Below are 14,723 nucleotides of genomic sequence, written 5' to 3'. Positions count from 1 at the left end.
AAAACACTTTAAAAAAAACATATAAAATACTTAAAAATCTTTTTGGGTTTGATCAACAAGCAATTGAGTATACACATCACATTTGAACATATACAATCACACAAATGAAATAAGCATTCATTGAATAAAAGTCTTGTGTGTTGTGTGTGAGTATCAAATGTGGAATAGTCCTTAGTCCAGAGTGAAGTTTCAATAATCAATTCAATCAAATCATACACAACTAGTACTAAGTCAAGTGGTCTATCTCAATTATAGAAATGAACATAAATGACCTCCCACAACAAAATGATTACATATTTTTGAAACTTTTCATTTAGCTTGTTTACAATTCGTAACATTTGATCATTTTTTATCTTTACATCTCTTTTTGAAATCGAATCCTGAAATTTTTTATATTTCATTTTATGAGTAAGCCTTTGGTTTTTTGGGCATCATACATTTCAATACAAGTCGCTTTCCCTTTTTCCTAGTCAAATACTAGTATGTGCGACGACTTTTGCAGCTCATTATTTCTTTTCGAGATTTGATGTTTGTTGAGCTATAAAGCAAAAACATAAAAAAGTGTGGGAAAATATATAGGCACAAGTCTATGCATGTATCAAAACCATCAAGACTATTTACCAATCATTCATGAAAAGCTTGAAAATCAATTTACAATAGTCACACATAGATTTCAAGATTTTTCTCACAAAGATAGATGTGCATACATAACAAGCTACGCTCGTAAATGCACTACGCCATTATGGAGTTAGGTCTTATGTGTCCTCTAACTCCACAATGGTGGCAGAAGTGTTGAACTTGAGGACCTCTTTAAGGCTTTGGAAGAGACATCCCTTTAGCCTTGGGTTTGGCCACAAATGGATTTTAAGGTTTTGTCAAAACCTTTTGAGCAGTTCCATTTGGCTTCTTCTCCACTTTTCCATTCTCAACATTTGGAGTTGCTACCATTGGTTCCTTAGCTTTAACAAACTTCATCTCCTTGGACACATTGGCACTTGAACTACTCTCTCCAGAATATCCTAATTCACTTTTATCAGAAAAAGGCTTTTGATGTGCAAGCACTTCGTCAAGTTTCTTGGAGGCAACACACTCCACTTTGGCATTAGCTTGAATCAATTCAAACTCAAGAACCTTGAACTTGGAGTAGGCCTTGGTTAGATCTCCATCCAGCACCTCAACTTCACACTTCGTTTCCTTGTACCTTACAAGTATGCTCTTGTAGTCTTGTTCAGTTTTGAGGAAACTGAAGAACTCGACGAAAAACCTCTCCGCCGCCTTCCAAGCGGTAAATCGATCCACTAGAGAATGAGTTGGAGTACACGAATAACAAAAGACCCTCCAATCCTAGTCTCCCCATGTACTTGAGCCCTCCAAGCTCCTGCTACCAACTGACTTGACGAAGCCTTGTCTTCTCTAGCTCTCCGAATCACACAATTCAACTCAATTGCATCCACCAAACAAATGGCTTCTTCCAATTCTTCCCAGCAACACCAAAACCTCACTTTACACCCCAGATGGGTGTGGTAAATGTTTGAGTCATCGACCTCTCAAGGATTTAGAAATTGAAAGGTAGGAGTTGAGAAAAACCACAATAGATTGTGTAGGAGATTATGAGTATGACAATCTCTCACTCTCAAGGGTAATGACTAGGGTTTTCTCTCTAAAAAGCACTCCTCTCAATATGTGGGTAATGTGAGTATATATAGTGTGGGTAAAGACCTGGTGTATAAGATATGACAAATTGGCAAAACATAATATTTTGCAGGTATCTCACGGGAAGGTCTTACCTGCGAGACACTTGCAAAAACTAGTTGTCACCATCTGTCATGACTCTTCACATTCCAGTCATGTGTTGAGCATATGCTTCACTTCGCAGGAAGTTCTCTCGCGAGCTACCCTCGAAAACACCTTTGATCTTCATTGAGTCTTGAGTCTTCACACTCTCTCTCACACACAACCCTTACAATGAAATTCCACATAAAATACAAGGTACACAAAATTGAACAAAATTACAATCAAATTTGACACAGAATTAAAGTCAACACAAAATGTTGTAAATCACACATTTACAGTGTCAAAATAATCTCAACTGTTAAGTGATGGATGAAAAATATTTATGTGGTTAATGATCAAAATAAAATATTATTTTTTGTCACATAGACTATCAAATGTATTGCCACATCGGCATAAACTTTAAAAAAAATTAGTGCCACGTGTCACATCAGCATAAACTTCAATTTTTTTTTCCTTTCATTTTCTTTTGCTTTGCTTTCTTGGAGAACAAACTGAATTATAAATCCAGAATTGAAAAATTCAACTTCATTCTCTTTGCATTTTCCCAGCAACCAAACCAGGGAAAAAACAAAACTTTGAAGCACAAGCCACTCACCCAATTTCTTGTTCTTCTCACTTGTTGTCAACACTATCATGCTTATTGGAATCAAGATTTTCCTTTTCTTTAATCTCAACCAATGATCAAAGCTTTTACCCTTGCTCTTCCTACATGCCGTCAAAGTGCTATGCTTGTTGTCATCATCTTATACGTCTTCTTTAATCCCAAATCCCAATCCCACCCAAAGATTAAAATAGTCCATAAATTTCTTTAGTGTTACTAACAATTTGTTGTTAGGCCTAGTGGACTTTGTGGAAGGCCTTTAAATTTCTGTAAGCAACATAAATATTGTGTATTTGAAGTTTTATATATATATATATATATATATATATATATATTAGAAATGGGTTTGTAGTTAGTTTTGCAATTTTTTCTTTTTCATTAGTATTGCTTTTCCCTTGTTCTATTGCTGGGAAAATGGTAGGAAAATGAAGTCCAATTTTTCAATTATGGGTTTATAATCCCATTTCCTTCCCAAGAAACCAAAGCAAAAGAAAAATGAAAGGAAAAAAAAAAAAAAAAAGGGCACGTGGCACTAATTTTTTTAAGTTTATGTTGATGTGACAATACATGTGACAGTCGATGTAACAAAAAATAATATTTTATTTTGACCGTTAATCATGTCAACATTTTTCATCCATTACTTAATAGTTAGGATCATTTTGACATCATACCAAAAAGTTAAAAACCAAATTGATACATTTAAAACGTTTGAGATTAAATTGAAATATAGTATAAAGATTAAGGAACAATGGTGTAGTTTATCCTAGAAACTTTTATTGTTTTAGGAATTTTTATGTGGCTTGGTGCTGAGACAATTTTTATATTTAAAATCTTACTTGCTGCTGTTCCACTTTCGCTTTATCAAAAATCAAACTATGGTCCCACATTTCTACAGCCAAAATGAAGTGAAGGAATTAACCTTCTATTGTAGTTTTCACCATTTACACCATTCATAAAGTGTATGTAAAGTGTTTGTTTGATGGTGTGTTTTAGTAAGTTCAATTAATGACGGAGTTTTGTCTGATCCTGTTCTTAGACGGGTCAGATATTATTTTAAGGAGTTAAGGTTCATTTACTTGAAAATTAACGGCAGTTTCACTAAGAAATTTTTGGGCTCTTTGGAGATTAAAACAACTTTAAAGTTAAAGCTAAAATTTTTATTTTCTGGAAAAAAAAAAGGGTTTATAATTCATTTTTCATATTTTATAAATTTAAAACTTTAAAGCACTATTTATTATAATATGCTAAACACAAAATACTAAAAGTGCTTTCGGTGAAAACTCTTGTAGACTGTTTGGATTGAGGGAGAGGAATGAGGAATAAAATAGATTTTGCCCAAAATTAATCTATTTTCAGCCAATTTTACTCTACTCCCTTTCACTTCACATTTTTCCCCCTCATTTTAAATGGGCCCTTAAATATCACAAAAGCTCCATTACATAAAATTTTATAGTTAAAATAATTCTATTTCCTACGTTTATGTCAAATGGATACAACAACTTTTATCATTGAATAAAAAATCTAGATTTGCACTTATTTTACAAAACCAAGCTATTCCTGGGGTAGGGCGAATACTTAACGCAAAAAAAAAAGTAAAGGGTGTATTCATAACCAAGATATTCCTTCTTTTACATTCATGAACTGATTAACATCCAAGTTATAGGGTATCTCTTACATTCATGTAACAGACTAGATCATTACCCTCAAGCGAAAGATTAGGGGGCACACCTTTGGGTTTCAAGTTTTAGCCATATTGTGTTCTACTAGTTTTTCAACACATACGTTTACAATTACATGATATGATATAGCATCACAATTCTTATCAAATGTATGACGGGTATATGTGAACATTGTGAAGTGATATATAACTATCAAATCGGTTTTCAAAAACTGTTTTTTAAAAATTTTCCACATGTACAAACGAAATCAGATCGGACCTCCACACAAAGTTCACTATTATGTATTGGTCGCAAATGTCCATGAAATAGGTTTGACAAGGAGTGCACTCTTATTACTGCAATGGACACCTGTTTGTGTGAACGGCATTTTGATGACCACTATATATATATATATATATATATATATCAGCTTAGCTTTGCCTAATCATACTAGTTTTAAAGTTTGTCAAAGTGGTCCATATATGGACCATTTTCCACTTCTGTAGACATGTGGCTATCAATTTTTTTATCCTATGCTGCAAAGATTGGTGACTTGTGAGCATGACATGAGAGCATCTTCCTTGTGATCAAAGAAATAGAAAATTAACATCTTCATGTGTAGTGGCAATTCCACAAATAACCCAGAAAGATGAAGGAAAGAAAGCAAAATCAGAACATGAAAATTTAAGTGGGAGACCACGCACAGAAATGCTGGGAGGGCCTTTGGTTGCACTTCTTGGAAGTTGCAATCTACATCAACTGCTTGTTGAAGTACACAAGTTTTCTCTTAAAGAAATGTTCTTTTTATTCATTTAGTAGCCGAAATGGCAGAACATGGGCGTCTGTGTATACGTTAATTCGGGGTTTTAACACCACTAATGATCAATCCATATAGAAATTTAAATTAGCTTCTTGACAAGTTCCCCCCTCAATCAAAACCCACCAAGGCGAAACAAAAACATGCGAAACATCCCCATCTCCATCCTGATAACAAAATTATCATACAAACAATCCACTTAGCTACATTGACAAGTGACAAGAGATGGAGCTCTGAAGGGGAAGGATTATATTTAGTGCACCAAAGGGTAGAATTAGGAATTTTTATTTAAGGGGCTGAGTTATGATAATCAAGACAAAGTAGTGTGCGCACGCGTGCATGCACACACACATACATACATATATATATATATATATATAAAAGAGCAAATAAAAAAGAATTATTCTACAATAATATTGTGAATCACATAATTGAGATTCATTAATAATCAATTAAAAATTCTGCTGCATATTTATCTAAGGGGTCTAAAAATGAAATTTTCAAATAGGGTTTCATAGTTAATTCACTTGCCTTAGGAGTAAACCATACTGCTTTGGGGAGGATGTTTGCTAGTTGCTATGTTGCTACCTTTGTTCTGAAGTTTTGGATCTCATTTTAGTGTTTTGTAGGAGAAATTTTGTTGGGAGTAATCCGTAGCACACAAAAAATTTTATAATCTTTTTCACAATAGTTGAGTTGATAAATTTTTACTAGTTCTATTTTGGGTGCACCTCTTACAGAATTCTTTCTTACCACTAGCAATCTTTAACACACAATTGTGGGGCCAAGTGTAAGCGTGGATTTGATGATTTGACCCCAATTATTGAATGAAGTTTTTTTCTTTGTTTAGAGAAATGTAAGAGTAATCTCTTTCTAGTCCTCTGGAGTAGATTACAATAATGGTAAGCTTTTAACATAGAAGCATAATTTCCTACTTATCAAAAGTAACATAAATTTCCTAAACAACAAAAAAACTGCATGCCTGCTCACTTCCTTCAGGGATGGTCTCCAGCACTGGTCTCCACCTTGACATAGACTCTTTCTGAATCTCCAAGAGCTTCTCCTCCACTGATATTTTCTTGGACAGCAATTCCTCAAGCTGTTGCTTTGTAATAATCACTTTTATTCTCTTCGTACCACTATTTGTGCCCTCCATGCCTAGTGAAGAAGAAGAGTAATCTGAACGAGATAGTGGAAGAAGATAATAAACATGACCAACCTTTAACTCATAATTCAATGGAAGTTGCCGCAATGGTCTTTTTGATAGGCCAATTCCATAACCTGGGAAGTTCATCAAGACATTCTTAACAAGCATAGGCCTTGTGTACTCTAAAATCTTGCCATCAGTTTTCATGACACGTAAAACCTCTTGGTGGTTACACTTGCACATAGGTTTTGGTCCTTTAGGAGCACAAGACATAATGATAGACTTTCTTTTGGGTTTGCCAAGTGCTGAGCAATTTCCCATTGCTGTTGAATGGTTTTAGATGGAGAGGAAGAGGAGGGGATGTAAATAAAGTAAAGTGGGGACGTTATATATTGGGGGGAAATTAATGTGAGAAGTTTTAAGGGAAAAGTGATGTGAGCCATCGGCCATATATATATTGGCATTTAGTATATGTAAGGTTTGTTTGTTATGACGTGTGAGTAGACAATGACCTTTCTATTACAATAAAAGGTATAATTATTTACGTGACTCGTTGCAATTATAATAAAATAGTTAAGATGAATGAATGTGAACATAACGTTATTCTAATCAAAACTTATCATTTTAATAAATTGTGAAATTTTATAGTTCTTGAATCCTAACATCGATAAAAATATCGACTTTGATCCATTAAGAGAAAGAACTTGCAACACGCATGGAAAGGGTGAGGAAGAGTTAGTCCAGGTGAAGTCTAAGCTTTGCTTATTTGGTTAATTCCTCTATACAAATTGGCTATACATCAATTCATTCTTTCTTCATTTTTCCCAATTGGTCGTAGTGTGCAAGTTTTAATATTAGGTTATTTTGACTTGATTAGTATATGAATTGCAAATCATGGACCATAAATAGACCCCTTGATTAGTATATGGGCTATCTTTTTTGTTTAGGATGACGTACACAAAGCATAAGCAAAACGTAAGTGAAATTAATGAATTCATTCACTGTATATATCCAGATTGTTAGATTTGTAATTGGATTAAATTTTATTTACTCTTTTTTTTTTTTAATATCTTCGATTTTGAATTAAAAAATTAACAATTAACAATATATATAAATGGCGTGCATGCACTTTGTCACCATCAATTTTAGGGTCAATTGCAATGTTCCTTCAAAGGATCAAATCGAGCAATTTATAAATGATTTTATTGAAAAATACTATCTATTGAATTTGACCACCGCACACCTTTAATGTGATGGTCACTCCACAAGTATAAGTATTTGTAACGTGTAGAGGGCAAAGGCCAGTGTTCAAGTCTCCAAAAAGGAGTTTTCACTCACATATACACTTAGATTCGATTAGACTAGATTAGAGTAGAATTTCTATGTTAAAATAAAAATAAATAAAAAATAAAACTATCGATTCAACTTGTGCTCCAAATTCACTCATTTAGGGCCCAAATTATTACTCCTATAAATGTTTGCTAACTATTTATTGCCCCAAAAATATTAAAGTGAAATGTTCCGGTTTGCAAACTTGCTTGACATGATCAAAGATCAACCACCAACTGGATTGGCTTGCCTGTACTGTACGCAACTTCCTTGAAGTAGTAAATGACAAAAACTATGAAAGAATTGTATAGCTCGATATTGGGTCCACTCTAATAAGTTTTTAGGACGCTTAGGCTAAAGAATTATCTTTGATTATTTACTATGATTATGATTATGCCCACCTTAAAAGATTTCGTACACGGTACATAAATAATTTGAAATTTATGGTCTACTTTATAATGATTACCGCCAAATTATTAATAGATATTTTGGCAAAAGGTTAGGATATATATGGCGTCAAGTTGGACTTGACTGACCTGGAGTTGAGAATTGAGACTGATTAGCTCAAGCATAGGGCCTCTAAGGTCACCCAAAGATCGGCCCAATTCATCTTAATTAAAACATGACATAGCCTATTTAGGCTCAAAGATTAACAGACTATAAATGTTTTTAAAAAGGGTCATGCTACAGGCACCTGTTAAGAATCCATTTTAAGAAAATTTTGACATCAATTTTATGGAAAATGAAAAAAGTTGTTAAAACATTAATTGTCATATGATAAGTGAAAATCAAGATTTGAAGCATTTGTCATATGATAAGTATCTTGCTAATTGTCTTAAATGATGGTCTGTATACATCATCATTGGCGTTATTTACTTACTTATTTACTCATGCGAGTCAATTGTTTAATTATGACAATGAACTTTCTCAAAAAAAAAAAAAAAAAAATTATGACAATGAAGTTATTTGTTTACTGTCTTTTGGATTTGAATTTTGTACCTATATAAAAAGAGGGTCATTCTCCAGTACCCCATCTTTTTTTTAGGGGGTACGGTACCCACCTCAATTTTAGCCATTAGATTTATTTGTTTTAATCTTAGCCGTTTGTATCATTTTAACAGGATATCAGTTACCGGTCAGTCAGGTTAACATATTAAACCAAAAATAGAAAGGAAAAAAAAATACAGTTCTTCTCTTTTGCATCGCATCTAATCTGAAGCAAGTTCTTCTCTTTCACCGTCTCTTCTTTCGAACCTTCATCGCTGATGTTCTTGGGTAAATCACTGAATCTATTTGTTAGCATCCTGTTTGGATCTTTGGATTTGGATTTGAGGGGCCAAATCCAAATCCTTTGTTTGGATATCTTAAAAAGAGATGGATTTGGATTTGATCCAAATCCATCCAGGATTTGAGGCATCCAAATACCTTGATTTCAAAGCCTCTCATGTTCTTCTTCAAGGAAACGCTCTCTTCTACGTTCTGAAACTGTAGCCACCATCATTCCTAGGGTTTGTCTCTCTCAATTCATCTTGTCCTCTTAAACGTCTCTATTTGTCTCTTCCTTCGATTGTAAATCTGAATCACAAAATATTGATAGGATTGTCTAGGTTTATCTATGCCTCTGTGGGTTCCGTTTGATTTGTTTGTGGGTTTTGTTTGATTTGCTTCTTATTTTTTGTGGGCCTGTATCTACTGGTAAGGATGGGAACTGGGTTGGTTTAGTTTTGTTAAGAAATTGTTGAAATGCAAAGTGTTTGATGAAATGCTTCTATGAGCTGGAATTTCTAGAAGATACTTGTATGAGTCAGTGACACAAATTTTAAAAGTTGTAGCTATAAAAATATTAAAAATAAAGACTATAACATGTTTTTTTTTTCTTTTATTAGACCAAGAAATTATCAAACTCTTAAATTTTGTTATCAATAGTTAATTTAATGTCCAGGTTACATATTCAAAGCATCAATATAACCATTCCATTCAAACTGCATTGGAAATTTTTCAAACTGAATTTATGCGAAGTAAATGATGCAGTCCAGCTTGCCACCCCTTTCTCTGACTATAATTTGTATCCATCTAAGTGCTCCATAGTCATAATTTATCATATTCTTAGTTGTTTACAATCTTCATGATGATAATGTAAAGGTGGTATACCATTGTGATTGAATCTTAATCTTGACTGAAGGCAGACATCAGGTAATTTTGTTACTAGCCTGGTCACAAACTTGCAATGAGGGATATTCAGAATAAGCTTGTGACAATTAACTCAAAGCCAAAACACGCAAATACTAAAATAACAAGGAGAACTTACCACTACAAAATATAGATAGTTTTCCCATTAAGCTTGCTAAGGTTGAAAGTGGTACTAAATTTCTATTTTTTTTATTTTATTTTTTTCATTTTTCAATGCTTTTGCTTTTATGTGTGTGTGTGTGTGTTGGTTGTTTCTTAGATTTGGTTGGTTTTTGTATCAAATTTTACAGGCTCCAGGTATGCTAGTTCGTAGGCTTGGACCCTGGTTAGCTTCAAACTCCTTTCGTTTGTTGTAGAACACTGCAGAGTCATACAGGCAAGGTATACACATATACGTGTACATATATTCTTTGTGTTTGTGTTTGACTGTTTTGGTTAGGTTGTATCAGTTGTATAATTGTATTGCTGGAAATGGTGATTAAATTACTAGAATGAGTTAGAAATGGTTTACTGTACTTTGCACTTTCAATTTTATCCCTTGGTCAATCAACAGGTAGTTGTCCCTATTATTAGTGGATTGGATTGTTGTCACTCTTCTAAAGGTACTGAGAAATTCTGAGGAAAATAAAATGCAATCTTTATTGTAGAGTGGCTTGAGTGGAAATTATTTCTTGAATTTTCTAGTTGTGGAAATTCTGTAATTCAAAGTTGTAGAAAAAATTAAAAAAAAATTTCTCATTTTTCCAAGAGATAATTTCTGGAACCATTTTGGTTATATTTTTTTTTTTTTTTTTTTTTTTTTTTTTTTTTTTTTTTTTTTGCACAAATTTTGGTTATATCTTTTGTAAGAACTCAATTTGTAACGACTCCAAAATGATATTGGATTCGCACGTTGAGGGCCCAAATAATATAATTTGTAGAGTGTGGGTTTGAAAGGCAAGGCCTTGGTCACCGAATGGTGGTTAGTCACGGTTTCCATAGTGATTTGCACGAGGATGAGCCTTCGTATATAATAATAATCCATTCCGGCACGTTATCGGTGGCTCCGGTTTTTAAATCCCATCCAAGGAGCTTCATCTCCTTATTATTCTCTCCTTTTTTAGGACTCCCTCATCTGGGAGAGCCCCCTTTTTTGGCGCACAAGTCTTTATATTATATAGTCTTTCTCGATTGATCCTGACCCTCCACCTGTTTATCAGGCAGGTTCCTATTCGAATACCTGTCCCATCAGTCGCCTCCCCCTGCTTTTTGTTAGTTGCGTTAACCGAAGCCACACTGTTCAGGCGTCTTTTCTCATTAATATGGCTAGGAAGTTTGTAGGCGCATTCAATGCGGGGGGTGACGTATTTACCTTGAACCACCCCCACTCTGTACCCCCATGTGGGTCCCATTCTACTCGCCTCTTCTTCTGGGGGCGTTTTAGAGGCAACTTTCGACGAGATGTCGTTTTTCCCTTTGAAGTCTTGGGATGCCGAGGACAGGGTCATCCTCGGCTGGGTCTCTAGGCTATTCGGCCTTTAACTACTCGTCCTCGGCAACTACCCTCCTCGACACAGGCCCTGGGCCTTAGCGGAAAATGGGCCGGGTCGTAAGTTCTCTGGCCCCACATCTTTAATGAGACATCTTTGTGTAATATACCTTGGATTTAGAAATCTTTCTCTTTTGATAAGTAAAATGTAATAGCCACTCCTTGGCATATAAAATTTATGAAACATTGAGATGGTACAGTGACTACTCTATTGGCAAGACATTGTAGATTTACAAAGCACGTTTCCATGCATTTACAAATATTATCTTGTTTTAGTTGATTAAGCCAGATATTTTTATGTACAGATTAATATTTGCTAATTAGGATTCTTAGTTGTCCTTGTTATTATTCGGTTGAAGTGACATTAGTTTCTGAGATTGCTATAGTGACATTACATGCATGATTTTTTTTATTTTTTTTTTTATTATTAGCTATAGATTATTATAGTTTGTATTTAAAAAAATCGTAGTAGAGAGGAGATGGAAGTATATGAGGAAGAGGTAATGAGGTGAATTCTCCTCATGCATACCAACCATGTCAACATTCAGTATAAACAAGTTATGTAGCTGAGCTTCGAAAAAAAAAAAAAAAAAGGAGTAGGAAAGATTCATGTCAACATTCCCTAAATACCCTTCCTCCTACCTATATAGTTAGTTGTTCATGTAGTGGCTACATTAATTTTTCTTTTTTATTTAATGTGCAAAGTTCAAGTTCCCAGCCATCAAACCTGGTTCATTCCTTGTCATATCAGCATCCGCTATAGTACCATTGCAAGCACCCTTCCTCAATCCACAAATGGAGGTATGGTAGAAAGGATTTAGTCCCATTATGATTATTTTAATTTATATCCTAAAGTCACTTGCTTTGTTTCTCTTTTGACATAGTGTTTGCAAAGTTCTCAAGAGAATACTAAATTACTAATGTTGGTTTTTCATTAGTACCTGGCCTAATTATAGGTGCAAAACAATTTTCCATGCCAAAACAATCATCAAGCTTTTGTATGAGCAACAAATCCAACCAATTGTTTTTTCTTTTAGGTTTGCATTATTAGTTGACTCTGTCCGTATTCACATTACTTGGAAATTTTTTAATATTTTTTCCTTTGCTTTATCAATTTACAGGAGCTAAATTTGGTAATGGAGAGCTTCCTTCAAACCAAATCTCAGTGAATTATAAGTTTCTATAGCTTCTGAGCAACTATTTGAGCTAATTGGCTACAACTATGATATTTACTTGTAAAACTACTAAGTAGTTGATGAGAAAATTGTTGCAGAAATATTGAATGTAATTTTTAAGTATTGATAGCATCGCATTTTGGCAGACTTCGAAATCTAAAATTATTTTGAAATGCAGTCATAACTTGCGGCTGGTTTGGTGTGTTTTTGCTTTTGCTTGGCTGCTTCATTTTGTTATTTCCTAACAAGAATATCATTAACTATTTTCATTAGAATGCATAATTTATTTGCTTCTCAATTTTACTCTTTCTTTCCCTTCATATTTTGGATATCAAGTTCTTCAAGAACACGCTCTGAGGCCTAAATTTATTTTAGGTTTCAATTTCAAGTTCTTCAAGAAAACACACTAAGGCCTAAATCGTTTTCTTCTTTAGAGTTCATAGCTATAGCATTGTATGGTCTAAATATATAGCTTGTTTGGAATCATTTAAAGGAGCAAATGTTTCCTAACAAATAACGTTTGCTTTGGGTCACCTTTTTTTTCATTGAGAAAATTTAACACCATAAAGGCACCAAAAAGGCTGAGATGTGTTTGATTAAAATATCAATGAGATGTCAAAAATCATCAAGTTGTCTTGAAAACCTCTAACATGACTGAAATATCTTTACAATCACTAAAAAAAATCCAAGATATCACTCTAACATGGCCAAATTGAGTGGTTTTGATGCAATTTTCAAAATATTTAGTATTTTAATCATTCTAGGTATTTTTAGTGCTACTTTTTTTATTTTCAATGTTTTTTTATTATTAATTTTGAAAGTTTAAAAAAGTATTTTAGTCATTTTATAGGTTAATGAAGGTATTTTGGTAATATTTGAGGCATTGGGGTATCTTAGTAATTTTATATATTTATAGGACTATTTTTTGAAATCCTTAATTTCCAGGGTATTTTTGTTAATTTTCAAGTTTATAACTATTTTGGAAAAATTCATTGTTAACATTTTAGTTATTACCAAGATTGTTATGAATCGACAAAAGTACAGTCATATGTAATATTGGTACTGCCTAATGTGACTAAAAAATAATAAAACTATTGAATATAACAAAAGTATGATCATATGTGATTTGCGACTGCCCAACGTAACATTAGAACCAACAAATGTGAGAAAAAAATAAAGGTACCACCAAATATGAAAAAAGTATAATCAGATATGATGTTAGTACTACTCAATGTGATGTTGGTACTGCCTAGTGTGACGAAGAAACTATCAAATATGAGAAAAAAATTAGGGTACCATCGAATTTGACAAAAGTACAGTCAGATCTGATGTTAGTATTACCTAATGTAATATTGGATCTGTCAAATGTGAGAAATTTTTTTTCAAATATGACAAAAGTATTGTCAAATGTGATGTTGAAACTGTACAGTGTGAGGATAGAACCGTCAAATGTAACAAAATAACTGTTACATGTGATGTTGAAACTACACAATGTGAGGATGGAACCATCAAATATGAGAAAAAATAAGAAAACTGCCAAATGTGACAAAAGAACTGTCACATGTGATGTTGGAACTGCATAATGTGAGGATGTGAAACTGTCAAATGTGAGAAAAAAAATAAGCGAACCACCAAATGTGACAAAAGAACTGTCACATGTGATATTGGAACTACACAATATGAGAATGGAACCATCAAATGTGAGGATTTGGTAACCTGATATAATTCATTGTTAACATTTTAATTATTATCAAGATTTTTATGAATCGATAAAAGTACAGTCATATGTAATGTTGGTACTGCCTAATGTGACTAAAAAATAATAGGACTATTTTTTTTTTTTTTTTGAAAAGAAAATAATAGCACTATTGAATATAACAAAATGATGATCATATGTGATTTGGTACTGGCCAATGTGATGTTAGAACTATCAAATGTGAGAAAAGAATAATAGTACCACCAAATGTGACAAAAGTACAATCAGATGTGATATTGGTACTACCAAATGTGACAATAAAACTGTTAAATGTAAGAAAAATAAATTAGAGTACCACCGAATGTAAAAAAAGTACGGTCATTTTTTTAGGTTCTAAGTATATTTAAGTGATTTTTTAGGTTATGGAGTCATTTCAGTCATTTTTTAAGTTTCAATATCATTAAGTTATTTTTTCGGTTTAAAGGATCTTCTAGTAGTTTTAAAGGGTTTCGAAAGTATTTTGGTCATTTTCAAGTAGTATGGAGTATTTTTGGTCATTGTTTTAGGATTTTTTGTTATTTTGATCATTTTTTATGTTTTAGGGTAATTTCTTAAACTTTTGTAGGTTTTAGGGTCATTCGGTCATTTTTTAGGTTCTAAAGGTATTTTGATCATTTTTTAGGTTCTAAGGGTATTCTGGTAATTTTTGAGGGTTTTAGGGGTATTTTGGTCATTTTTAAATTTAATGAGGTATTTTGGTCATTTAAGTTTCATTGGTATTTCAAGAT

The 14,723-nt window shown here is 33.2% G+C and overlaps 1 protein-coding gene and 1 long non-coding RNA gene across 2 annotated transcripts; one reads left to right on the top strand and one right to left on the bottom strand.

Moving 5' to 3' along the window:
- Window positions 1-5,755: 5,755 nt before the first annotated feature.
- LOC115966237 lies at window positions 5,756-6,414 on the bottom strand. Its single transcript, XM_031085493.1, has one exon. The coding sequence runs from the start codon at window positions 6,336-6,338 to the stop codon at window positions 5,829-5,831; it is 510 nt and encodes a 169-aa protein (XP_030941353.1). The 5' UTR covers window positions 6,339-6,414; the 3' UTR covers window positions 5,756-5,828.
- A 2,102-nt stretch (window positions 6,415-8,516) lies between these two features.
- On the top strand, window positions 8,517-12,432 carry LOC115975172. Its single transcript, XR_004088093.1, has 3 exons — window positions 8,517-8,854; window positions 9,827-9,917; window positions 12,186-12,432. It is a non-coding gene; the product is annotated as an uncharacterized LOC115975172 (long non-coding RNA).
- The last annotated feature ends 2,291 nt before the right edge of the window (window positions 12,433-14,723 follow it).

This window comes from Quercus lobata, chromosome 2, assembly GCF_001633185.2.
Source record: "Quercus lobata isolate SW786 chromosome 2, ValleyOak3.0 Primary Assembly, whole genome shotgun sequence".
Taxonomy (NCBI): domain Eukaryota; kingdom Viridiplantae; phylum Streptophyta; class Magnoliopsida; order Fagales; family Fagaceae; genus Quercus; species Quercus lobata.
The sequence above is the reverse complement of the archived record's forward strand: the minus strand, read 5'-3'. Positions and strand labels throughout refer to the sequence as shown.

Coding starts and splice junctions, on each gene's coding strand:
- LOC115966237 (XM_031085493.1), bottom strand. CDS start 6,338: ATGGGAAATTGCTCAGCACTTGGCAAACCCAAAAGAAAGTCTATCATT.